This window comes from Budorcas taxicolor, chromosome 23 (assembly GCF_023091745.1).
Source record: "Budorcas taxicolor isolate Tak-1 chromosome 23, Takin1.1, whole genome shotgun sequence".
Classification (NCBI taxonomy): domain Eukaryota; kingdom Metazoa; phylum Chordata; class Mammalia; order Artiodactyla; family Bovidae; genus Budorcas; species Budorcas taxicolor.
The window spans coordinates 30466627-30493606 of NC_068932.1; the positions used below are offsets into that span (position 1 = coordinate 30466627).

Consider the following 26980-nt stretch of genomic DNA (forward strand, 5'->3'; position numbering starts at 1 on the left):
AATAGTTGTTTTTATGTTTCTAGCAATTCAGTTTGTTCTCAGTGATGAGTTTAGTCATCTTCGTCCGGAACAGCGATTGGCTTTGTTACATGTGAGTGAGACTGCTTTAAAACATTACTGGTTTTAAGTACTTCTAAAAATACATTGTCAGTTCCGCTAAACAAAATTATTTTTTCAAGTTTCAGATCTTTTGTGAACATGACACAATATGTTTCTTATGTATATTGTTCTGTAATTGTGAAATTTAGTGTACTATATTAATGCAGGATAAAGGCTTAATTTTTATATAATGGTTAAAAAAATTGTAGGAGTTCCCTATGGATGGATATATCTTCCATATAAATATGAATTATTTATTTAAAGAGTATGGCCTGGTAAGGGTCTGGAATCTGATTTGCTGAGGAGAAAAACGAATTAGGTTGGGGTTTAGAAAGTTTGAGACTCAGAATCAAGTTAATATGGAGCCACAGAAAAGCAACCATTACAAATTTAACCACATAAAATTATTTTTAGCCATATTTGTACTTAAATGGTAACATTATTTTCCAATAAGAAAGTATGTTTATAGTAATGAAAATTGTTAGAATGTTTTCATTAAATAGTAAATACTTTTAAGGTAAGAAAGTATAAAGTGTATGATAAAATGGTATACCTTATCTGTCTTATTTAAATATAGCTTATAATTACTTTTAAGACCAGAAAGCAGGATTCTTCAATGTATCTACACAGTATCTCTCAGACTTAAAGTTCTTTTCTAACCATTATCCCCCACTACCCCTGCCCACTCTTTTTTTCTGGTTGTGCCATGTGCCTTGCGGGATCTTAATTCCTCAACCAGGGATTGAACCAAGGCCACGGTAGTGAAAGCACCAAGTCCTAACCACAGGACTGGCAAGGAATTCCTTCCTCCCACTCTTAAATTTTAATTTTAATTTTTTTATTTGAATTTTTAGTCTCGTAATCAGGATTGATTCCCTATAAGCAAATCTCTGTTTAGGTTTCTCAGATTAGCATAAAAAGAATAGTTTCTTTAGGTGTTATTCTTTATTGTATTGAACTACTTCATAACAGTTTTCACAATCTAGAAATTATCTGGGCTTGGTAAGTATCTGGGTCACAAATTGATCAAAATGTGATATGTTAAATGTGTATGTTTTTATAGCAGATTTAAAATTATACAGAGTATCTCAAATGTTTAAAAAGACAGTTCCAGTAATTATATGCTTTGTTAGGGTTCCTTTCTAACATTAAGATGAATCTGTAAGTGAAAGTCTCAAAGTTTTATGTATTAGCAAATAGGTAAAATTGGGTGGCTATGGGGTCTTGTGCTCAAATGAAGTGGTATGTAGAATAAAACCTATTTACATCTAACTTTGACATCTTTTGCATAGTTGTCATTTTTTAAATTCATAGTCAAAGTCTATTTGGAGGAGAAAAAGAAGGCTCTGTGGTTGAGTATTGTTATCCTAATCCGGTGTCTGCTGCTTTGGCAAGAGGATTTTCTCAGTACAGTTCAGTCGCTTAGTTTGTGTCCAACTCTTTGCAACCCCATGGAGTGCAACATGCCAGGCTTTCCTGTCCGTCATCAACTCCCGGAACTTGCTCAAACTCAAGTCCATCGAGATGGTGATGCCATCCAACCATCTCAATCCTCTGTCGTCCCCTTCTCCTGCCTTCAGTCTTGCCCAGCATCAGGGTCTTTTCTAAAGAGTCAGTTGTTCACATCTGGTGGCCAGAGTATTGGCGCTTCAGCTTCAGTATTAGTCCTTCCAATGAATATTCAGGACTGATTTCCTTTGGGATTGACTGGTTTGATATCCTTGCAGTCCAAGGGACTCTTGAGAGTTTTCTCCAATCCCACAGTTCAAAAGCATCAATTCTTCAGTGCTCAGCTTTCTTTACAGTCCAACTCTCACATCCATACATGACTACTGGAAAAACTATAGCTTTAACTAGATGGACCTTTGTTAGCAAAGTAGTGTCTCTGCTTTTTTAATATGCTGTCTAGGTTAGTCATAGCTTTTCTTCCAAGGAGTCTGTTAATTTCATGGCTGCAGTCACCATATGCAGTGATTTTGGAGCCCAAGAAAATAAAGTCTGTCACTGTTTCCATTGTTTTCCCATCTGCTTGCCATGAAGTAATGGGACCGATGCCATGATCTTCGTTTTTTGAATGTTGACCTTTAAGCCAACTTTTTCACTCTCCTTGACTTTCATCAAGAGGCTCTTTAGCTCTTCTTCGCTTTCTGCCATAAGGGTGGTGTCATCTGCATATCTGAGGTTATTGATATTTCTCCCAGCAATCTTGATTCCAGGTTGTGCTTCATCCAGTCTTGACATTTTGCATGATGTACTCTGCACATAAGTTAAATAAGCAGGTTGACAATATATAGCCTTGACTTATTCCTTTCCCGATTTGGAACCAGTCTGTTGTTCCATGTCCGGTTCTAACTGTTGCTTCTGACATGCATACAGATTTCTCAGGAGGCAGGTCAGGTGGTCTGTTATTTCCCATCTCTTTAAGAATTTTCCACAGTTTGTTGTGATCCACACAGTCAAAGGCTTTGATGTAATGAATAAAGCAGAAGTAGGTGTTTTTCTGGAGCTCTCTTGCTTTTTCTATGATCCAGTGGACGTTGGCAGTATGATCTCTGATTCCTCTGCCTTTCCTAAATCCAGCTTCAACATCTGGAAGTTCTAGATTCATGTACTATTGAAGCCTGGCTTGGGGAATTTTGAGCATTACTTTGCTAGCATGTGAGATGAATCCAGTTGTGTAGTAGTTGGAGCATTCTCTGGCATTTCCTTTCTTTGGGATTGAATGAAAACTGACCCTTTCCAGTCCTGTGGCCACTGCTGAGTTTTCCAAATTTGCTGGTATATCCAGTGCAGCACTTTCATGGCATCATCTTTTAGGATTTGAAATAGCTTAGCTGGAATTCTGTCACCTCCACTAGCTTTGTTCATAGTGATGCTTCCTAAGGCCCACTTGAGTTCACACTCCAGGATGTCTGGCTCTCGGTAGGTGATGACACCATTGTGGTTATCTGGATCATGAAAATCTTTTTTGTATAGTTCTTTTGTGTATTCTTGCCACCTTTTAATATCTTCTGCTTCTGTTAGATTCATACCATTTCTGTCCTTTATTGTGCCCATCTTTGCATGAAAAGTACCCTGGATATCTCTGATTTTCTTGAAGAGTTCTCTAGTCTTTCCCATTCTATTGTTTTCCTCTATTTCTTTGCATTGATCGCTTAGGAAGACTTTCTTACCTCCTTGCTATTCTTTAGAACTCTGCATTCAGATGGTTATATCTTTCCTTTTCTCCTTTGCCTTTCGCTTCTCTTCTTTTCACAGCTATTTGTATTTCCTCCTCAGACAACCATTTTGCCTTTTTGCATTTCTTCTGGGGGATGGTCTTGATCATTGCCTCCTGTACAATGTCATGAACCTCCATCCATAGTTCTTAAGGCACTCTGTCTATCAGATCTAATCCCTTGAATCTGTTTGTCACTTCCACTATATAATCGCAAGGGATTTGATTTAGGTCAGACCTGAATGGTCTGGTGGTTTTCCCTACTTTTTTCAATTTAAGTCTGAATTTTTAATAAGGAATTATGATCTGAGCCATGGTCAGCTCCCGGTCTTGTTTTTGCTGACTCTATACAGTTTCTCCATCTTCTGTTGCAAAAAATATAATCCATCTGATTTCTGTATTGACCATCTGGTGATGTCCATGTGTAGAGTCTTCTCTTGTGTTGTAGGAAGAGGGTGTTTGCTATGACCAGTGTTAACTCTGGTAAAACTGTAAAACTCTGTTAGCCTTTGCCCAGCTTCATTTTGTACTCCCCAGGCCAAACTTGTCTGTTAGTTCAGGTATCTCTTGACTTCCTACTTTTGCATTCCAGTCCCCCATAATGAAAAGGACCTCATTTTTGGGGTGTTAGTTCTAGAAGGTCTTGTAGGTCTTCATAGAATCATGTAACTTCAGCTTCTTTGGCATTAGTGGTTGGGGCATAGACTGGATTGCTGTGATATTCTTGTCTGACAGAAATTTTCCTCCTTTGAATCAGGTTTGTTACCTGCACTAAACTTCAAAAGTATTTAAAGAATATGAAAATACCATTTAAATAACATTAATTTTTTCTTGTGTTTTAGGAGGGTACTGGTCCTCGTGTTATTTCTGCTTTTGTGGAGATTATTTTTGACAATTCAGATAACCGGTTACCGGTGAGTAACTGTTTTTTTCTTTTCAGTAATAATGTTGAGAATTTTATTGATGCAGCTGACTTTTTTCATGCTTTGAAACTTTTATTTATAGCTGTACTTAGGCTTTTATGATTTGTGTGTGTTAGTCACTCATTTGTGTCCAACTCCTTGTGAGTCCCTGGACTATAGCCTTCCAGGCTCCTCTGTCCATGGAATTCTCCAGACAAGAATGTTGGAGTGGGTTGCCATGTCCTTCTCCAGGGGATCTTCCCAACACAGGGATCAAACCCAGGTTTCCTGCATTGAAGGCCGATTCTTTACTGTTTTAGCTACCCAGGAAGGCTTTTATGATTTAGTTTATACTAAAATAGCTATAGCTTACATACTAACTTTATCTTAAAGTTTTGAATATTCTGGTAAACAAGTGGGAATGTGCACGCTGTTGTAAAAAAAGGTCTTTGTCATGGAATTGAGTATTCATAGCATATCTTTCTTGGAGAAGGCAATGGCAACCTACTCCACTACGCTTGCCTGGAAAATCCCATGGGCAGAGGAGCCTGGTAGGCTGTAGTCTATGAGGTCGCTAAGAGTTGGGCATGACTGAGTGACTTCACTTTCACTTTTCACTTTTCTGCATTGGAGAAGGAAATGGCAACCCACTCCAGTGTTCTTGCCTGGAGAATCCCAGGGATGGGAGAACCTGGTGGTCTGCTTTCTATGGCGTCTCACAGAGTCAGACACGACTGAAGTGACTTAGCAGCAGCAGCAGCATATCTTTAGTGAAACAATTGAAGTTTCAAAATAATTGCTATGGTGATGGACTCTAAAATGACCCTATTAACTGAAATGTTTCCAAAACATTTACTGTTAGATTTATGTTTGAGCATTTATGTTTTTTTCTTAGATCGACAAAGAGGAAGTTTCACTTCGGAGAGTTATCGGTGCCAAAAAGGATCAGTATTTTTTAGACAAGAAAATGGTCACGTAAGCATTTTTATGCTTATAATTTTTATACAAAAGAGTATAAGTATTTTACTTGGCTCATGTATGAGGTACTTTTGTCTCGTGTTCAGCAAATCATTATTTAGAGTTCAAGCATAAGAATCAGAAGATTCCCTGAGGCTGATATGAATGATATTTAATGACTGTTCTGTAGTTCTTCATGCTACTTAACTCAAGGGTTAGTGTATTCTTTGCCTATTGTTAGATTGTTATATATTTGAAAAAATTTTTAATTGTTTATCAACAGGAAAAATGATGTGATGAATCTCCTTGAAAGTGCTGGTTTTTCTCGAAGCAATCCTTATTATATTGTTAAACAAGGAAAGGTAAAAAATGTGTATCTTTTTAAATGGAATTTGTTTTCTGATTATATTCATTGAATGATGACTTTTATTTCATTCTAATGGTTAAATTCGGGTGAAAATGGACCTTACTATCTTCTGTTTTCATTGATTTATTTTGCACTGGAGTTTGTATTAATAATACCTTTTTTGTGGCCATAAAGTGCAAAACAGATCCATTGCATAGTGGGATAAAAGTATTTCAGCAGAATTATTTAAGTGGATCATGTTTTCTTAGTGATCTGCAGATATTTTTGGTTTGTAGAAGTTAAGAGTATTGTAGAAACTTTATAAAAATTACATTTGAAAAAAGTTACTTTCTGAAATTAATACTCTCTCTGTTAGTATAACACACTAGAAAGCTTACATTACCAGAAATCTGCCATAATGCTACGTTATTTTCCCTCAATCGAATTGTATTTTTTACAGTTTTTAGGAGTTATATACTTGAGCTGATTGTTCTACTATTTCCTCATATATTTTAACTATATATATCTAAAATAATTTATTTTTCTTAGAACATGCCCTGCACTGTCCTAATAGTTACCTGTTGTGCTATTTTGGACTAGGGGAGAATCCTTTTAAAATGTGCACTTCTTATTTCATGTTGGAGGTGTTTTTAGCTATGTGTCGGAAAGTTAACATTCAGAAAAAGGGATTAGCAAGAATATGTGTTTCACTTTCAAGAGCGAGATTTTTGAAGAGACTGTCTTTGTGAGAAATTTCTTTAAAAGGAGGCTGATTTGAAAGCAATTACCTGAGACTTCCTGCGTGCATGCAGCATAGGTCCCTTTGTATTGTTTCAGTTTCTGCTCAAGGTCATTTCATAGAAACCATCCACATTGTCTGCGTCTTTTATAAGAGCACTGCCGTCACCCTAACTCTTTATGCTACAATTTCTTATTTTGTTTTGTTTTTCCTCGTGGCACTTATAGTGTAATGGTATGTATGCTTCCTGTTTTTTTTTCCCACTAGAATGTAGGTTTCTTGAGGGTAAGATCTTTTCTGTTCATTGCTGTTCTCCTATTGTGAACTGATACTTAAAACTTGGTATGTGAATACCTTTCAAGGTAGAGTTCTTAAAGAGCAATCTAGCTCTGTAAATAATTATTTTTCTAAAATTTTTAGATTAACCAGATGGCAACAGCACCAGATTCTCAGAGACTAAAACTATTAAGAGAAGTAGCTGGTACTAGAGTGTATGATGAACGAAAAGAAGAAAGCATATCTTTAATGAAGGAAACAGGTAAAATAAATGTTATTCTGCCTTATTTCTTCTATTCTGTGTATTGCTTTTTCATTGTTATGATACTTGAGAGAAGTTGTCTATTCTCAGGAGTATATTGTATAATAATTTGCCTGTAGACTGATTGGAAAGAAAATTAGTGTTAGGCAGTTTAAGGTTTGAGAATTCTAACAGTTTGTCTCTTTGAATTAAGAATTGTTACTGTGAGATAATAGTACCATTCTAGGTCAGCTGCTTTGTGCCTTTAAAGTCTTTCTCATTATTAGTGAGGATAACACATCTGGATGTATTCCTCAGGAAAAAAAAATGCTGAAATATCAGTTGGCATTAGGTTTTAATTTATTCAGAAGCAAGTAAATGTAAAACTTAAACTTTGAACTTGGACTCTTCCTTAGTACATTCATTATGGAAATTCAGCTTTGCCTTTCAAGTGCTGTGCCCTTTCGTGGCTTAGAGTCAGAGACCCTTACGTTCAAAGTCTGGATAATAGTTGCCTGATATTCAGACTTTAGATTTGACCTCTCTGGTCCAAAGCTTTCCCATCTGTGAAGTCCTTTTTTACTAGTTTGTAGTGGCGAATAGAGGAGCAAAGTCACACCATGATTGGAATATAGTAACTGTTCAGTATATGGCAGCTATATAGATAATGCTGTTATAAGAATTGAGAATCAGTGACACCAGTGATATTAAGTAGGGTTTTGTGGTTTTTTTCCCTAATATCATGGGGAGGCACATTAACTTTTAAAGGAAGCTTAAACAAAGGCCTGTAACATGTAATACAAGAATCAGTGTCACCATGTATAAGTTTATTCTCTCATACTTTCCATAATAAAGCATTTTAATTGCCATTTTAGTATCTTAGATTTGGTTACCACCTAATGTCAAAGAAGTAATGCTAAAGTGCTTAAGATTAAGTTTTACACAGTATATTTGAGAATTGATACTGCCTAAAAGTTTTATTCAACTCCTTCATCCTTCTCCCATTTTTTTTTAAGAGGGAAAACGGGAAAAAATCAATGAGTTGTTAAAATACATTGAAGAGAGATTACATACCTTAGAGGAAGAAAAGGAAGAACTAGCTCAGTATCAAAAGTGGGATAAGATGAGACGAGCCCTGGAATACACCATTTACAATCAGGAACTTAACGAGACTCGTGCTAAACTTGATGAGGTAAAATACTTACCTTTGCCACTTGTTTAATTTTATTTTTATGAATATATTAAATTCATACTGTATTTATACTTTTCAATGATTTTTAAATACATACCTCAAAAATGTTAAAACTTCTTAGTGAATTCATTACTCAGCAAATTTACTCTTTGAGTCTACTCCAAGGAAAATGACTCACATGGTCCTTGCTGTAGTTGCATCTGAAATATAATTAGGTGGTGGTGTCAGGCAGACCAGGATGAGAAGAAAACAACTTTTAGGGTTTCACGAATTTCTTTCTTGGCTTTTTAAGGTGTATTTTGTAATTAGTATTGCTAACATTTTGTACAAAAACTTGTTTTAGGTAATGCTGAAAACTGTAGGCATTTTCTATTTAAACCCAATACAGTTATTTTTGGGGAAATTTTTTTTTAAGTGAATGCTTGTTTTAGCAGATACTTGAAGATTTTTACTAGATGTTATAAAATATTGAACAAATCCAAAATGGGTTGGAAATCATAGCTTGGTTTTTTTTCCAGCTTTCTGCTAAGCGAGAGACAAGTGGAGAAAAATCCAGACAATTAAGAGATGCTCAGCAGGATGCAAGAGATAAGATGGAGGTAAGGTTATAAACTAGACTTAGGTTAACTTCTAAGTTAACCTTTCTGTACCAGAATTATGGAACGGTAACTTCAAGTAGTGGTGTCACTGGGATTGAGTATTGGAAAGAGAGTAGTACTGAAAGTTTAAATAAGAGAAAAAGAAGAGACAAACCAATGGTGTCCTGATTTTGCTTTTGTATTTCTAGTTGTCTAACTTGTTTCTGTTTGATACTTTTTGAATAGGATATTGAGCGCCAAGTTAGAGAACTGAAAACAAAAATTTCAGCTATGAAAGAAGAAAAGGAACAGCTCAGTGCTGAAAGACAGGAACAAATTAAGCAGAGAACTAAATTGGAGCTTAAAGCCAAGGATTTACAAGATGAATTGGCAGGCAATAGTGAACAGAGGGTAAGTTAAAATGCTGAAAATGAAAGACATAAATGTTCAGGTGATTGGGAACTGCAGAGGACAGTCCTTTCTGTGACAGGGGTTCATGCTTGAAGGACAGTCCTTTCTGTGACAGGGGTACATGCTTGAATTTTTGTAAAAAATTTGGCACATTAAAATAATTTGCATTCAAGTTGCAACTGAGTACTTTCAGTTACTGACATTTAAAAATTAGTTTTATGTTGCAGGATCAGTTTTCTTATAAATTCTTTTCATGAGAAAATATCCTATGCTAGATTTAAAAATAAGAAAAGTTTTTAAACAGATTACATTTTTACTTATCTTGCTTTATTTACAGAAACGCTTATTAAAAGAAAGGCAGAAGCTGCTTGAAAAAATAGAAGAAAAGCAGAAAGAACTGGCAGAAACAGAACCTAAATTCAACAGTGTAAAAGAAAAAGAAGAGCGAGGAATTGCTAGGTCTGGGACTCTTTTCACCAATTCTAATTTTCTACGTGGTTCCTCTATAGAACCTTATTATGTAAAGAATTATAGGTTAGGAAGTTAGTAATTAAGGGCAAAGTTAAATGCCCATTTCAAAGTAACAGCCAGTACTGTGGGCCAGTATTAGTGTATGCGTATTGCCTATTTAGAAGCCCTAGGTGATCCACAGTATCTTCACTATAAGTTTGACAAATTTAAGGCTCTAGGAAGTTCAGTAACTTGCCCATAATAATATAGCTAAAATTTGGACTTTGTTTACCCAAATTGTATCCTGCTGTGTGTTCATTCTGCCACCTTCTTTTCATACTTGACATCTTTTAACACCTATACGTTTTAGTTTCTGTCTGTAGATTGGACTTGCCAGTGTTTGCTGACTTCACAATTTAGTACATTATCGTGTTTTTATGCCTCATATGTTCATTTTAATGAAATTCCTGTTTATATCCTTTGTCCATTTTTTTCCTGATTTTTTTTTTCCTTACTGTTTGATAGTATTGTTTTATGTTATCTGGGGGTTAATATTTGTCCTGTATGTTGTATGTGTTTTCTCTTGCCTTTTAACTTTTATAATGTCTTTCATTGTAAGGTGTTGAAAATGTTTAAATAATTAAATATAGTTGGAGCATTTTTGAAAATCCTGAGGTAGGGTGCTAGATTTGTCTAGGTTTAGTGATTAACCCAGACCAGGAAGGACCTTAAATCCTTAGAGGATGGGCTGTTTTACCTGAATTTCACAGTGATTTTGAAGTTAAATTAATGTTAAATAGAGCTAGTCCTAGAAGCACTATTAGATAACAGTTGCTTTTTATACTTAATTCCTTTCTTTTTTCCCCATGTGGGTTGTGGGGTCTTAGTGCCCTGGCTGTCAAACCCAGGCCCTCGGCAGTGAGAGCACACAGTCCTAAACACTGGACCACCAGGGAATTCTCCTTCTTTCCTTCTTGTATGGAATTACAAAAATGGTTATTGTCTCTCTGTACTCTTGAGGTATTGATTGCAATTAAACTTGGTTACTTCCTGTTCTCCTTTTTAATCCATTCTTTTCTATCTTGTGTAGATTGGCCCAAGCTACCCAGGAAAGAACCGACCTTTATGCAAAGCAGGGTCGAGGAAGCCAGTTTACATCAAAAGAAGAAAGGGATAAGTGGATTAAAAAGGAACTCAAGTCTTTAGATCAAGCTATTAACGACAAGAAAAGACAGATTGCCGCTATACACAAGGATTTGGAGGACACTGAGGCAAATAAAGAGAAAAATCTGGAGCAGTATAATGTAAGAACTTCTGTAGCTGCTTTGTGAAATCTTTGAGTGTGAACATATGCAGGTTTATCTGTTTCTTTAAGTTTTATTTGTAAATAGTTATCATAAAATACACAAGACAGATACTTAATTAGATAAGACCAGCACAGTTTAATATTATACATATGGTGGTTCTTTTTTTAAAGATTTTTTGCCATGTCAGTGAGTGTCAAATTTAAAATATAATTTTTCTGAGTCAGCAACATGTACTTGGACTGTACACTTAACTTTAAGTGATATCATACAAATCTAAAATGACTAGTAATTTAAAATATTTCCATTTTTATATAATAATGTAATATTCTATCAATGTAATAACTTAGAATATATTTTGTTAACACATAGGTGATTTTATAACATTTTCTAAATGAATTAAACATTCACTCTGCATGTTTAGTTAGCATTTTCTTAAAAATTGAAGTAGAAGATAAAACCATTACTTTGAATAAGAAAGATTGTAAATTATTTAAAAATAGAGAGAAAAATGCTTTCTTAAGTGATACTTGCAGATATATATAGGTGATTGGAAGATGATCGAAGTGGTGAGAAGGGAGTGTATAGGACAGGGGTAGGGTAAGAATATATTTATTTATTTATATACACATGCCTAGAAGGAACCTTTTTACCTTACAAGGTCTTTACTGTTGATATGGTTGGTTTATCAAAAAAGTCACTGAAAACATAAAATCTTAAATATGTATACTTATATGCATTTCATGTATAATATTTACATGTATTTATATGTAAATATTTAAAGATAAGTGTATGCTTATGTACCAGTCTTTATTTTTAGACATTTTTTAAAGAGCATCTTTGGGTTCACAGCAAAATTGAGAGGAAGGTATAGAGATTTCCCATATACTGCCTACCCCTCACACCTGAATAGCCTTCTTTATCAACATTCTTCACTAGACTGTATACCAATCTTGATGTAGAACCCAAAATATTTCTTATGAATATGAGTAGTGATTGGCACTCCGAGGGGACTTTCGTGTTATGAGCTGCACGTGTAAATACAGTTCTCCGTAAAGTTGGGTGAAAACAATTCAGGATTCAATATAAGGTCATGTATTGCATTTAGTCGTCATGCTTCTGTTACCTGCTTTAATCTGCATCAGCTCCTCGGTCTTTCCTTGGCTTTGTGACCTGACGTTGTGAATTACTGTTACACGTGCATGTGTGCTCAGTCGTGTCCAACCCTGCGACCCCATGAACTGTGGCCCACCAGACTCCTCTGTTCATGGGATTTTTCAGGCAAGAATGCTCGAGTCAGTTGCCATTTCCTCCTCCAGGGGATCTTCCCCACCCAGGGATCAGAACCCATGTCTCCTGCCTTAATAGGCAGATTCTTTACCACTGAGCCACCATTTCAGTTCAGTCGCTCAGTCGCTCAGTCATGTCCAACTCTTTGTGACCCCATGGAGTGCAGCACGCCAGGCCTCCCTATCCATTACCAACTCCTCAAACTCATGTCCATTGAGTCGGTGATGCCATCCAACCATCTCATCTTCTGTTGTCCCCTTCTCCTCCCACCTTTAGTAGTTCCCAGCATCAGGGTCTTTTCAAATGAGTCAGTTCTACGCATCAGGTGGTCAAAGAGTTGGAGTTTCAGCTTTAGCATCAATCCTTCCAATGAATATTCAGGATTGATTTCCTTTAGGATGGACTGGTTGGATTTCCTAGCTGTCCAAGGGACTCTGAAGAGTCTTCTCCAACACCACAGTTCAAAAGCATCAATTCTTCAGCACTTAGCTTTCCTTATAGTCCAACTCTCACATTCATATATGACTACTGGAAAAACCATAGCTTTGATTAGACGGACCTTTGTTAGCAAGGTAATGTCTCTGCTTTTTAATATGCTGTCTAGATTGGTCATTAGCTTTTCTTCCAAGGAACAAGTATCTTTTAATTTATGGCTGCAGTCACCATCTGCAGTGATTTTGGAGCCCCCCAAAATAAAGTCAGCCAGTGTTTCCCCATCTGCCATGAAGTGATGAGACCAGATGCCATGATCTTAGTCTTCTGAATGTTGAGTTTTAAGCCAACTTTTTCACTCTCTTTCACTTTCATCAAGAGGCTCTTTAGTTCCTCTTCACTTTCTGCCATAAGAGTGGTGTCATCTGCATATCTGAGGTTATTGATATTTCTCCCAGCAGTCTTGATTCCAGCTTGTGCTTCATCCAGTCCAGTGTTTCTTATGATGTACTCTGCATATAAGTTAAATAAGCAGGGTGACAGTATACAGCCTTGACATACTCATTTCCCATTTTGGAACCAGTCTGTTCCATGTCCAGTTCTAACTGTTGCTTCTTGACCTGAGTACAGATTTCTTAGGAGGCAGGTCAAGTGGTCTGGTATTCCTTTCTCTCTAAGAATTTTCCAGTTTGTTGTGATCCACACAGTCAAAGGCTTTGGCATAGTCAATAAAGCAGAAATATATGTTTTTCTGGAACTCTTGCTTTTTCAGTGATCCAGTGGATGTTGGCAATTTGATCTCTGGTTCCTTCTTCAGCTTGAACATCTGGAAGTTCATGGTACACTTACTGTTAAAGCCTCACTTGGAGAATTTTGAGCATTACTTTGCCAGCATGTGAGATGAGTGCAATTGTTTGGTAGTTTGAGCATTCTTTGGCATTGCCTTTCTTTGGGATTGGAATGAAAACTGACCTTTTCCAGTCCTGTCGCCACTGGTGTTTTCCAAACTTGCTGGCATATCCAGTGCAGCACTTCCACAGCATCATCTTTTAGGATTTGAAACAGCTCAACTGGAATTCCATCACTTCCACTAGCTTTGTTCATAGTGATGCTTCCTAAGACCCACTTGAGTTCGCACTCCAGGATGTCTGGCTCTAGGTGAGTGATCACACCATCGTGATTATCTGGGTTGTAAAAACCTTTATTGTATAGTTCTGTGTATTCTTGCCACCTCATCTTAATATCTTCTGCTTCTGTTAGGTCCATACCATTTCTGTCCTTTATTGTGCCCACCTTGCATGAAAAGTTCCCTTGGTATCTCTAATATTCTGGAAGAGATCTCCAGTCTTTCCCATTCTATTGTTTTTCTCTATTTCTTTGCATTGATCACTGAGGATGGCTCTCGTATCTCCTTGGTCTTCTTTGGAACTCTGCCTTCAAATGGGTATATCTTTCCTTTTCTCCTTTGCCATTCACTTCTCTTCTTTTCACAGCTATTTGTAAGGCCTCCTCAGACAGCCATTTTGCCTTTTTTCATTTCTTTTTTTGGGGGGATGGTCTTGATCCCTGCCTCCTGTATAGTGTCATAAACCTCCATCCATAGTTCTTAAGGCACTCTATCAGATCTAATCCCTTGAATCTATTTGTCACTTCCAGTGTATAATCATAAGGGATTTGATTTAGGTTAGACCTGAATGGTCTAGTGGTTTTCCCTACTTTTTTCAATTTAAGTCTGAATTTGGCAATAAAGAGTTCCTGGCCACAGCTCCTGGTCTTGTTTTTGCTGACTGTATAGAGCTTCTCCATCTTTGCCTGCAAAGAATGTAACCTGATTTCTGTATTGGCCATCTGGTGATGTCCATGTGTAGAGTCTTCTCTTGCATTGTTGCAAGAGGATGTTTGCTATGACCAGTGTGTTCTCTTGACAAAACTCTATTAGCCTCTGCCCTGCTTCATTCTGTACTCCAAGGCCAAATTTGCCTGTTATTCCAGGTATTTCTTGACTTCCTACTGTTACATTCTAGTCCCCAGTAATGAAAAGGACATCTTTTTTGGGTGTTAGTTCTAGAATGTCTTGTAGGTCTTCACAGAAACATTCAGCTTCAGGTTCAGCTTTTTCAGCATTACTGGTTGGGGCATAGACTTGGATTACTGTGATACTGAATGGACAGCCTTGGAAATGAACAGAGATCATTCTGTTTTTGAGATTGCATCCAAGTACTGCTTTTCGGACTCTTTTGTTGACTATGATGGCTACTCCATTTCTACTGAGCTACCTAGGAAGCCCATTATAAAGTACATATTATCTATTACCATATGCTGCTGCTGCTACTGCTAAGTCACTTCAGTCGTGTCTGACTCTGTGCGACCCCAGAGACGGCAGCCCACTAGGCTCCTCTGTCCCTGGGATTCTCCAGGCAAGAATACTGGAGTGGGTTGCCATTTCCTTCTCCAGTGAATGAAAGTGAAAAGTGAAAGTGAAGTCACTCAGTCGTGTCCTACTCTAAGTGACGCCATGGACTGCAGCCTACCAAGCTCCTCCGTCCATGGGATTTTCCAGGCAAGAATACTAGAGTGGGTTGCCATTGCCTTTTCCTTACCATATGCACTTTTGTATTATATATTAGAGGTTTTTGCCCATTTAATTCAATTTTCAGTGACTCGTTTTTGAGTGTGTTCAGAACTAAATCAGTTTTTTAAAAGAACAACTTTTCCTAGTACTCATATCATCAGTTTATCTAATGTTTAATGTAATCAGTCACCTAAAAACAAAAACATACCAGGGAGCAAACAGAACTGACTCTGTAAGCATTAACAGCTCAGCTGGTAGGACAAGTGACCAGGAGTAATATACTACTGGCTAGTGTGCTTTGGACTTTGGTCAGGAATGGAAAACAGATTGATTGAGGTAGTCAGTTATTTGGGAGTTTGTTAGTATAGTTTCAGTTGAGATAGCTACAGTCCTGCCTTGCAATAAAAGGCATTTTTATCTTGAGTTCATGGAAATATCAACCTCAACAGGTGCCCGTTTTGAAAAAGCTTGGTGCTAAAACAGGACTTTGCAGTGAGAGGTTTTATTCATTCTTTTTCAAGTTTGAAATTATTTTTCAATATTTTAGTCACATTTAAGTGTATCAAAATGACCACTTGTGAGGGTGAACTCTTCTTTATATTGGATAGAGATGATTTTACAGTGCTTATTATATTGCGCAAAAGAGCCTTTTGCTTCTTAGTATGTTCCTAAATCTGTTGTGTTCTAGTGTGTGTGTGTGTGTAGAGGGGCCATGTGAAGAGTTTACACTGCAGTGTTTTGAGAATTTATTAATAAATTTTTTTCTTCTAAAATTCTAGAGTATATATTATAGAAGTAGTAAGGTCACTAATGAACAAATTAATTGTTTTGATATATGTATGTGCTTGTTAAACCATCACCACAATTAAGATAACAAGCCTATTGATCACCCCAAAATGTTTCCCATATCCCTTGGTAATTCCTCCCTCTCTCCTTTCCTGGACTCTTCCATCCTCTGGTAACAACTGAACTGCTTTCTGTTACTAGGGATTAGTTTGTATGAAATTAGATTTTAAATTTGAATTATTTTTATTTCCATAGAAACTGGATCAGGATCTTAATGAAGTCAAAGCTCGAGTTGAAGAACTGGACAGAAAATACTATGAAGTAAAAAATAAGAAAGATGAATTACAAAGTGAAAGAAAGTTAGTATAGACTAAAGTATGCCTTAATATTGTTGAGTAATGCTAGTTACTGGCTGTTAAATGGTCTTTAAATTATAAATTAACTATAGAAGTTTAATTTCAGTCTTCCCTCAAAATTGTATACTGTTAGCATATTGTCTTAATTTTAAAATTGAAGACAGTCTATTTTTTATTGATTAGTTACTTGTGGAGAGAAGAGAATGCAGAACAGCAGGCACTTGCTGCTAAAAGAGAAGATCTTGAAAAGAAACAGCAACTTCTTAGAGCTGCAACAGGAAAGGTGGGTAGGTTCTTTCATTACCTCAGTTTGCATTGAGTCAGTTATTACTGCATAAGAATTTATTAGCTTTCAAGAGAAGAATGCAAATTAACTTGTCTTATAAATATGAAATACTGGATATAATTTAAACACCCATGCTATTAAAAATAGCACTTTTGATTTCTAGATGAAGGGTCCATTTTTAATGCTAGTCTCATGGAACAGAATCCATAATACAAGGTGTTGCACATAGTTGGCATATTTCAAGGGAGTTGACCTATTGTTGGAGAAGGTATTTAATCTGTGGTATATTTTTTATTTTTTAAAATTTTTATTGGAATATAGTTGATTTACAGAGTTGTATTTGTTTCAGGTGTTCAGCAAAGTGAATCAGTTATACCTATAAGTATATCCACTCTTTTTTTTAGATTCTTTTTTCAAACAGGGCATTGCTGAGTATTGAGTAGAGTTCCTTGTGCTGTACAGTAGGTTCTTAATTAGTAGTCTGTTTTATATGTAGTTGTGTATATGTCAATCCCGATCTCCCAGTTTGGTATATTTTTTTAATGTATAGAGTAATGGGGGCATTTTATATCAGCGTGAGTGCCATTAGCAATATTTTACAATTTTTTGTTTCTGAATAGGCCATTTTAAATGGAATAGATAGCATAAATAAAGTGCTAGACCACTTCCGTCGAAAAGGAATAAACCAGCATGTTCAAAATGGCTATCATGGTATTGTGATGAATAACTTTGAATGTGAGCCTGCTTTCTACACATGTGTGGAAGTCACTGCTGGAAACAGGTGAGATTTGTTTTTTTGCTTGATGTTTTGAGTTTCTAAAGAAAAGAGGAACTAAGAATAACCTAAGAAACAACCTTTTGTAGTTTAAATATATCCTATTTAATATTCCAATCCTCTTTTGTTTAATATTGCAATTAAATACATTGATGCTCAGTGTTTGTTCCTAGTTGTAGAAACTAGAACTTCTCCTTTTTGTACTTTCTCTCCCTCCATTGGGATTTTCTGAGTAGCCCTCCCCATACAAATTGGATTGCATAGAAAAAAGTAACTTGTTTGCTTAAATGTTTAAAGCACTTTGGACCTATCTCGTTCTCTTTACATGTAGGTTATTTTATCACATTGTTGATTCAGATGAAGTCAGCACGAAGATTTTGATGGAGTTTAATAAAATGAATCTTCCTGGAGAGGTTACTTTCCTGCCTCTTAACAAGTTAGATGTAAGGGATACTGCCTATCCGGAAACCAATGTGAGTTGATGTGTGTTAAAGTCTGTCTTTCAATAAGTGTTTTTCTTGGTTTAGCACATGTTAGTGCACAATAAGCACTATACACTGTGGTTCACATGGTCTGTGAAGTAAACATTCCTTTCTTACTGTAGAGGATAGTTAATGCTAGATGAGGAAAGGAAGGAAGACAGGTCACAGCCGTGACATAAAACATTGCAAAATGTGCCAAGTGTTAAAATACATCAGTACAGGATATTCTGAGAGTGTAACTCAGAGGACGAAATGAAGATTTAATAATTGGAGAATTCCCTGAGGAAGTATTTAAAGTAAATAAGATTTCTGAATATTCTTTTTTTAAAACAGCTTATAAATTAGATTTAAAACATCTAACAAGATGATAGGCTCTGAAAGCATAACGTTGCTCTTGTTATTAGCTGGTATGCTTTTTAACAGATTGAGAATGTTACCTAGACATCATCCTTGATAAAAATGTAATTGCTTTGAGGTGTTTGGCTTCAGAATGTTGATGGTAGTAGCAGTTATTTCACTGTTTTTTAAGGTTAAAGCTAAAACCCTGGGAGAATGAGCTACAGTTGAAGAGGTACAGTGAGAATCTTATGAGCTATTTAAGTGGTCTAGCTTTTTCTTTTAAATCTACAAACTATCTGAAATTTTGAGGAGGAGAAATTGAGTCCTAAATGTGATATGTAAGTGAAGCAAGTCACGAAAGAATGCATATAGTGCCGTTCCCTTTACGGTACCTGAACAAAAGTAATCTTAGATGATAGGACTACAAGTGCAAGGAAGTGATCACCACAAAATTATAGGAGTGGCCATCACCAGCAGGTAACCATTGGAGATAACCACTGTGATTAGAAGAGGGCTACACTCATCACTTCTGGGCTTTATAGTAGTGTTTTGTTTCTTGTCCTACATGGTGGTTATATTGGTGTTTGCTTTGTAATTATTAATTTAAGCTTAACATATTTATTCGGAGAAGGCAATGGCAACCCACTCTAGTACTCTTGCCTGGAAAATCCCATGGACGGAGGAGCCTGGTAGGCTGCAGTCCATGGGGTCGCGGAGAGTTGCACACGACTGAGTGACTTCACTTTCACTTTTCACTTCCATGCATTGGAGAAGGAAATGGCAACCCACTCCAGTGTTCTTGCCTGGAGGATCCCAGGGACGGAGGCGCCTGGTGGGCTGCCATCTCTGGGGTCGCACAGAGTCGGACATGACTGAAGCGACTTGACAGCAGCAGCAACGTATTTATTGCTTTTTTCTATATGTAGGATGTATTTCCTAATGTACAAATTCGATTTGGCTAGTTGAGAGAGAAAAAAGGAAAAATAAATTCTATCTGAAAAAATATTTTTCTGAGTATCTAAGGTTATATGTGTGTAGATTATTAGATGAAAATAAAATGAAAATATTTTGAGAATATACTACTAGTTTATATTTGTCCCTTCTGTGTGACAGATGCTACCCTAAATGTTTTGCATTTATACCTCGCCTACTCTCAACAACTTCGTGAGGAAGCTACTGTCATTATTGTAGTTCTATAGATGAGTACAGAAGTTAAGCAGCTTGTCCAGAGCACACATCTGAGAAGCAGAACTGAGTTTTGAACTTGAGCAGTCTGGCTCCAGAGCAACGGAGCTCTTTATCACTGTACTCTGAAAACCTCTATACTATTGAAAACCTGGATGACTTACATGAGTACAATTTCCAGGATATTTCAGTAGAATTATTTTTCTCACTTGTTCAGTATAAAAATCAACAGTTTTGAAATGTAAAGGCATTTTGTTTATTTGTATTTCAGAAAAATGTAATTTACAATTCTGATAACACATATGAATTAATTGTGATTTCTTTGCTTGCTAACAACATACTTGTTTTTAGGATGCTATTCCTATGATAAGTAAATTGAGGTACAATCCCAGATTTGACAAAGCTTTCAAACATGTATTTGGAAAAACACTTATTTGTCGTAGTATGGAAGTTTCAACCCAGTTGGCCCGTGCTTTCACTATGGACTGCATTACCTTGGAAGGTTCGTAATAGTAATTACTAGCTTTGAACAAATAAATTCCTTTAAAAGTGTTTGAAAATTCATGTCCAGTTACTTCCCATTTTTAAATCCTGTTGGTTTATTCAAGTCAGAATTTAAACAAGGTCAACACTATGTTTAATTGATGTTTCATAAGTATAATCATTTAATGCATAGTAGAATTTCTTAACCTTTTTGACACCATGGACTTGGTTTGGTGAAGCCTCTGGCACCTTTTCTCAAAAATTTTCTAAATGTATTAAACAAAATACTTCGGATCACCAAAGAAACCAGTTGGCATGGTTATCACAGTATTTCTTTGACATGGTAATGTATTCTTTAAGATATTAAAAACGAGATTTAGCAGTGGACCTCCTGAATTTTATTTTGAGTGAAGGTTAAGAACCTCTGGTATATAGGTTCACTTGTCCTCATTTTCTGTTTTTTTTTTTTCCCCCTATATGTTTACAGGGAAGCATAAACAGTTTCAGTATAGCACAGTTCTCCTGTTTTCCTCCCACCCCCAGAAATTCTTGCGTTGTTTTTTTTTCGTTCTTCTTTCTATTCTGTTTGCAGCAGTGATTTCCAACATCCTGTCCTCCAGGTCACTTATCCATTCTTCTGCATCAGTTATTCTGCTATTGACTCCTTCTAGTGTATTGTTCATCTCATTTGTTCTTTAGTTCTTCTAGGTCTCTGATAAACATTTCTGCATCTTCTCAATCTCTGTTCTGTTTTCTGAGATTCTGGATCATCTTCACTATCATTCTGAGTTCTTCTGGAAGATGGCCTCTCTCCACTTCATTTGGTTGTTTTTCTGGGATTTTATCTTGCCCCTTCATCTGGGACAAAAACCCTCTGCTTTTCTCATCCTGGTTAACTTTCTGTGATGTAGTTTTCGTTTTAGCCACTGTGGGACTGTGGTTCTTCTTGCTGCTTCTGTCTTCCCTCTCAAAAATCTTCTGTGTTGTGGATTTGTCTTACTGCTTCCTCTTTATTAGGTTAGGTTAGGCATTCTTGGCATGAGTGATGTGTACTTCTTACTGCGTGTCCCACTGTTAGTGATACCAAGTTTGATCTCTAGCAGATCTTGGTTGTAAAGGTACCTTTTCCCCTTTGTAAGTAATAAATGATATATGGGATTATCCTTTAAGGACACGTGAATATCAGGTTCCCCCAAAAGTTTTTTTGCTAAGGGCTTAGCATCCTTTGGTGACCCTTGCCTGACTTGGTTAATACATTGAGGGTTTCAAAATGATCATTCTAAAATTCTGTGATTGCTTCTGTATTTATTAGCTGTCACTTTTCTGTAAAGAAAAGCCCCTTCCTTTTTTCCTTTTTATGTATTGCTGTGATTCATGGATTTTTTAAATTATTCAATGTGTTACCAAATTGCCGTTACTATTTTTGATTTTCGTATTTCCAGTTATGGCCATTGGGAATTTCAAGCTAGGTTCTGTGTCTTGTTGACATGTTCCTGTTAGTCTTTAACACTTCTCTCCTTTCTGGCAAATGTTCAGGTTTACCTTATATTTTATTAACACTTGCACTTATGTTGACACTTACATTTTTTAAGTGCAAGTGTTAATATTGTAAAACAACATTTTTTCCGGGGTGGCTTAAACTCTTTTAAGTTCTTATTAAATAGGTAAAACCTTTAGATTAATCTAGTCGTTTGATTATTAATCAATTTATTGTTGAATAAAGAAGTTGTTATACAGAATTACTAATTTCCTTATGTTTTATTAATAGGTGACCAAGTTAGTCATCGAGGTGCTTTGACTGGAGGCTATTATGATACAAGGAAGTCTAGACTTGAATTACAAAAAGATGTTAGAAAAGCGGAAGAAGAACTTGGTGAGCTTGAAGCAAAGCTCAATGAAAATCTGCGCAGAAATATTGAAAATATCTTTTTGTCTTGTGTTGCTGTAGAGAAGGAAGTGTGTTTTGGTTGGAATATAGACTCTTTTGAGTGTTAGATGTATTTTCACATATACAGTGGGGGGAAATATCCCGTGTGTTTTATTTTGACTTTTATCTAAGCTTGTGTAGTATGTCCGTTTAACTTCCAAAAACAGGGAGAAAACTAAAAACCATTGTAATATCCTTTGCTTAAACTGTTACATAGTTAATGGCAATGAGTGTATTTCTGAGAGAAAAGAACCTGAGGAACACAGAAATTTAAGATTGTAAAGGGAGCTGAGGAGGATTTGTCAGACAATTATAGGAAGAAAACCAGGATAGGGTTTCAATGGAAGAAGAGTGGGAGTATCAGGAATGCCACATACTACACAGAAGTTAAATACATAAGGATTGAAAAATGTCTATTAGGGGTTATTATCTTGAGTTTCAGATTTAGTATTAGTGGAGGAAATGTCCATCAAAATGCAAGTTTTAGTAACCACGGTTCTTTCCATTCTTTCAGATAAAAATGGTTTTCTGTGAAAAGTGACTAGTTGGGCTCACAACTAAAACAGTTGTGCATGTCCATTTTCTTAAAATAACCATGGTATGAGGCAAAAGTGCTTTGTGTATATACCTTGCATTATGTCACACAATATTCAATACAGGTACTCAAGCAGTGAAAATAATTATTTTTACTGCTTCATTAGGATATTTTTATTGAGACTGGCATTTTAAAAATTGTGAGTGTATAGCTTCTTTGTCATCAGTTGGAAGCAAGAGCACAGAGAAGAAGGTAAATAAGCGTCTTAGCTTTGACTGTGCATACTTTGAGATCGGCCCAAATTTGGCGAGCTTTGAGCACAGAGCCTGGGAAAATAGGTGAATACTCCTCTTCACATCTAACTCTCTTATATAGTGCTTTAGGCATAATGGCTTATATAGTAAATACTTGAATGAAAAATATATAAATTTTAAAATGTGTATCATTTAGCTTCCTTTAGGACTTTCCCATGGTTTTTTTTATTTTTTGTACAGCACTTGGTAAAATTGTATGTTATTTTGAGAGAGAAGTGGGTTAAAATGTTTAAAGCTTCTTTTATGACTGAACAGACTTGACATAGTATTTAATTCTGTATTGTTATGGTACTTAAATTTGGGGAAATAGCTTAATCTAGGGATAAAGAAAAGGAAGGGGATACAAGTTAATAGACACTGAAGTGAATTTTCCTTAGCCTTGTATATGGATTAATAATGAAATTGATCAGCTGATGAACCAAATGCAGCAAATAGAGACTCAGCAAAGGAAATTTAAAGCATCTAGAGATAGCATACTATCAGAAATGAAGATGTTAAAAGAGAAGAGGCAGCAGTCAGAGAAAACCTTTATGCCCAAGGTTCGTAAATACGCTTTTTAAGAATATATTTAGTTATATAGATTTGGGGTAGACTATATATTGTGTAGGTTATATAACATACACGTACGTTCCATTTTCATTTAGGCCCATACTTTGGGTATCTGCATGTATCTTTATCACACTTTTACTCATGAGTACTCAAGAGTCTACTTTTGTAGGCCAAATTCATATTTTCCAACTTCATTAAGCAAGTAGGCATTTTGAGCCATGGCATAAAAGTATTGTGCGATAGTCAGCCAGGTACCATTTGTGTCTATAAATGCTATTTATGGATTTATTTGACTGTATTTTGTCCAAATTATATTAAAATGAGTTAGAAAGTGAGCTGTTACTGCTAGTACAAATGATAATATCCATTGGTCTCATAAACATGAGCAGTTTTGACAAAAACAACTAATTTTGTACATCAATTATACTAAAACAACAAAGTTAAAAATGTAGTGTATATACCCACAATTAGACCACCTTAACATTCTAGCAACTTCTTTCTGTTCTTACGAATATGCATAATTTTCATATAGTTTGACCATGGAATATGATGTGTTTATTCCACACATCCTGCATAACGTTGCATCATAAACATTTTTCTTGTTGCTGCATAGTTCTAACTAACAAATGTAATGGGCATCTAATATTTAATTGAGATAATATTATTTAAGCTCACTTTAATATCAAATATAGATGGTCTTCAGTATTTCACTACTGTAAGTGATACACTGACTAATACCATTACTAATAAATGAAAAATCTGTTATATAGCAACGTAGCTTACAAAGTTTGGAGGCAAGTTTGCATGCTATGGAGTCCACCAGAGAATCACTGAAAGCAGAACTGGGAACTGATTTGCTTTCTCAACTTAGTCTTGAAGATCAGAAGAGAGTAGATGCACTGAATGATGAAATTCGTCAACTTCAGCAGGCAAGTACAGTTGACAGAAAAAAAAATTTGTTGGTAATCAACTGTTGTGAAAGGTGTCTTTCTTGCTAGTAAAAGAGTGTGAAAAAGATATTGAGAAAATATAAGATTGAGACTTCCAGTATCCATTAAAGTAAATGAGGTTTTAGTAAGTTTTTGTAAACCTTATGATAGGATTGTATAAGAAATCTTCATTTTCTTTCATCTTATTTAATGCCTGTTTGTCATTAGTAAAATCGAGCTTGTTAGCTTTGCTATATTTATTGATCTGACCATCTTTACATATTTAAAAATAGTTTTTATTAAACATTTTAATAACATTTGATTCTTAAATATAGATGTAAATAATTAACACTAAATTCAGAAAGTGAAAAGCAGGAAAAGAAAAATATTTTTGGTAGTATGCCTTATAAAAAGAACCAGGCACAAAAATAGCCTTCTGGATAGATAAGAGAGTAGATGAAGAAAATAAAGGTCTTTATGGAAAGGTATAAAACTCTTGTTTCAGCTCATTTGAACACAAGTAATGGAGACAACAACAGATTAACAGCATTCCTTATGTGAAATGTGCATGCCTATGTAGACAGACAATTTGTTTTTCTTTTTTCTTCTAGGAAAACAGACAACTACTGAATGAAAGAATTAAATTAGAAGGTATTATTACTCGAGTAGAGACTTACCTCAATGAGAATTTGAGAAAACGCTTGGACCAAGTAGAACAGGTACGTTCTCTTTGGGTGGTTTCTTGATGAGCATAACCTTTTGAATATGCTTACGTGAGAGGCTCTGATTTAGAGTATGGACTCTGGGGACAGAAAGACTAGCAGTCTGACTACCTGCCCTGGCTTGGAGCTCTCACACTGCCACCTAGTGTCCTGTGTTGGTCAAGTCATTTGATATTTCTAAGCTCCAGTTTCCTCTTGTGTAAAAGAAGCATAGCAGTATGTTTTGTGTGATGATCTGGCACATTCTAGGTACTCAGTAAATATTAGTTACAAATATTTTCTCAGTAGTGGTCAGATGCTAAGAAATATTTTAGTCATTAATCATTTTTTTCCTGCTTAATGGATACCTTAAGTATTTACAACTATTTGAAGTATGTTTTTTGGTTTCCTTAAGTGTTTATTCAAACATATCAATAGCTATATAAACATTGGCAGTCATAACATTTTGAAACTAACAAAGTTTATATTTTTATGGCTTAATGCTCCTGTGTTCCTTTTGTGTTATAGGAACTCAATGAACTGAGAGAGACAGAAGGGGGTACTGTTCTCACTGCTACAACCTCAGAACTTGAAGCCATCAATAAAAGGGTGAAAGATACCATGGCAAGATCAGAAGGTGAATTTTTATTTTGTAAAAATGTTTTTGATATCTAGTTAAATTTAGCTTATTCGTTTTATAAGACCGTGTATTACAAAATGACATACCCAAATAGGCAAAAGCATGTACCAGAAGTTTTTGTCATAAATAGTTTCTAGTGAACAGAGTTTAGGGTGTTGATTATAGTCACCTTCATTTTATTGAAATGTTTGTGGCAGTTTTTAAGAGACCATACATTATTAGTTTCTTGACAAAAGCATGGAATAGCTGAATCAAGTTTGTTGACACTTAATTGCTGAGAAGAAAATTATTTTAGGTTTTTATAAACATTGAATAATAAAAACTTTATATATGAATGGCTTGTGTACACTCCCAGTTTTATTCTGAATTCTTTCATAAATTTTCACAGGAAAATTTAAACCTATTTATTTTGATAGATTTGACCATTAAAATCTTTGGTCAGATAACCCCTTAAAATAGGTGTTATGGGGAATTCCCTGGCGATCCAGTGGTTAGGACTCCCTGCTTTCATGCCAAGGATCTAGGTTCAGTCTCTGGTTGGGGAACTAAGATCCTGCAAGCCGCATGGCTCAGCCAAAATACAGTAAGTGTTATGGCCTAACTTGGTTTTCCCCCCATTTTAGATTTGGACAATTCCATCGATAAAACAGAAGCTGGAATTAAGGAGCTGCAGAAGAGTATGGAACGCTGGAAAAATATGGAAAAAGAACACATGGATGCTATAAATCATGATACTAAAGAACTAGAAAAGATGACAAATCGACAAGGCATGCTGCTGAAGAAGAAAGAGGAGTGTATGAAGAAAATCCGAGAACTTGGGTCACTTCCTCAGGAAGCATTTGAAAAATACCAGACACTGAGCCTCAAACAGGTAAATCTAGTTTGTTTTAAATATGAAATCTCATTACAAATTTTCCTACATGTGAGTTTATTTATGTTTTTTTTTTCCTCTTTATAGTTGTTTCGAAAACTTGAACAGTGCAACACAGAATTGAAGAAGTACAGCCATGTTAACAAAAAAGCTTTAGATCAGTTTGTAAATTTCTCGGAGCAGAAAGAAAAGTTAATAAAGCGACAAGAAGAGTTAGACAGGGGGTACAAATCAATCATGGAACTGATGAACGTACTTGAACTTCGAAAATACGAAGCTATTCAGTTAACTTTCAAACAGGTATGTTTCTGTTTGTAGTTAATACACAAGCTAAAATCTTCAGATACTTAGTTTATCATTCAATTTGTAAAGATTTTAAAGCTTTTTTTTCACTGATAATTGTTCTGATACTTAAAGATATCCAGTATATACACAACTCTTACAAGGATTCAATCTGTTATTCTTGTTCTTAAGATTAAAAAATAAAAAATTTTTTTATTGCTTTTAAATAATTTTTGTCTTTGTTTTAAAAAGTACATATTCCATTTGACACCTATTTATATATTATTCATTTTAAGGTATCCAAAAACTTTAGTGAAGTATTCCAGAAGTTGGTCCCTGGTGGCAAAGCTACTTTGGTGATGAAGAAAGGAGATGTGGAAGGCAGTCAGTCTCAGGATGAAGGAGAAGGGAGTGGTGAAAGTGAGAGGGGCTCTGGATCACAAAGCAGTGTTCCATCAGTTGACCAGTTCACTGGAGTTGGAATTAGGGTAAAATAACTTTATATCCAATTTTCCTGAGAGCATTATCATAGTG

At 35.7% G+C, this 26980-nt stretch overlaps 1 protein-coding gene across 1 annotated transcript in view; it reads left to right on the forward strand.

The window, feature by feature from the left end:
* The window catches only part of SMC3 (structural maintenance of chromosomes 3), a 38540-nt gene that overhangs the window by 9603 nt on the left and 1957 nt on the right, over positions 1 to 26980 (forward strand). Inside the window, exons 4-26 of the mRNA XM_052660797.1 lie at positions 24 to 91; positions 4159 to 4230; positions 5114 to 5193; positions 5459 to 5537; positions 6681 to 6798; positions 7794 to 7969; positions 8488 to 8568; positions 8794 to 8958; positions 9296 to 9417; positions 10499 to 10712; positions 16048 to 16151; positions 16332 to 16431; positions 17055 to 17215; positions 17541 to 17682; positions 19567 to 19717; positions 21467 to 21619; positions 22862 to 23013; positions 23794 to 23952; positions 24564 to 24671; positions 25182 to 25290; positions 25917 to 26164; positions 26252 to 26464; positions 26743 to 26934. Coding sequence (XP_052516757.1) covers positions 24 to 91; positions 4159 to 4230; positions 5114 to 5193; positions 5459 to 5537; positions 6681 to 6798; positions 7794 to 7969; positions 8488 to 8568; positions 8794 to 8958; positions 9296 to 9417; positions 10499 to 10712; positions 16048 to 16151; positions 16332 to 16431; positions 17055 to 17215; positions 17541 to 17682; positions 19567 to 19717; positions 21467 to 21619; positions 22862 to 23013; positions 23794 to 23952; positions 24564 to 24671; positions 25182 to 25290; positions 25917 to 26164; positions 26252 to 26464; positions 26743 to 26934 — 3167 coding nt within the window. The remainder of the gene's footprint in view (positions 1 to 23; positions 92 to 4158; positions 4231 to 5113; positions 5194 to 5458; positions 5538 to 6680; positions 6799 to 7793; positions 7970 to 8487; positions 8569 to 8793; positions 8959 to 9295; positions 9418 to 10498; positions 10713 to 16047; positions 16152 to 16331; positions 16432 to 17054; positions 17216 to 17540; positions 17683 to 19566; positions 19718 to 21466; positions 21620 to 22861; positions 23014 to 23793; positions 23953 to 24563; positions 24672 to 25181; positions 25291 to 25916; positions 26165 to 26251; positions 26465 to 26742; positions 26935 to 26980) is intronic.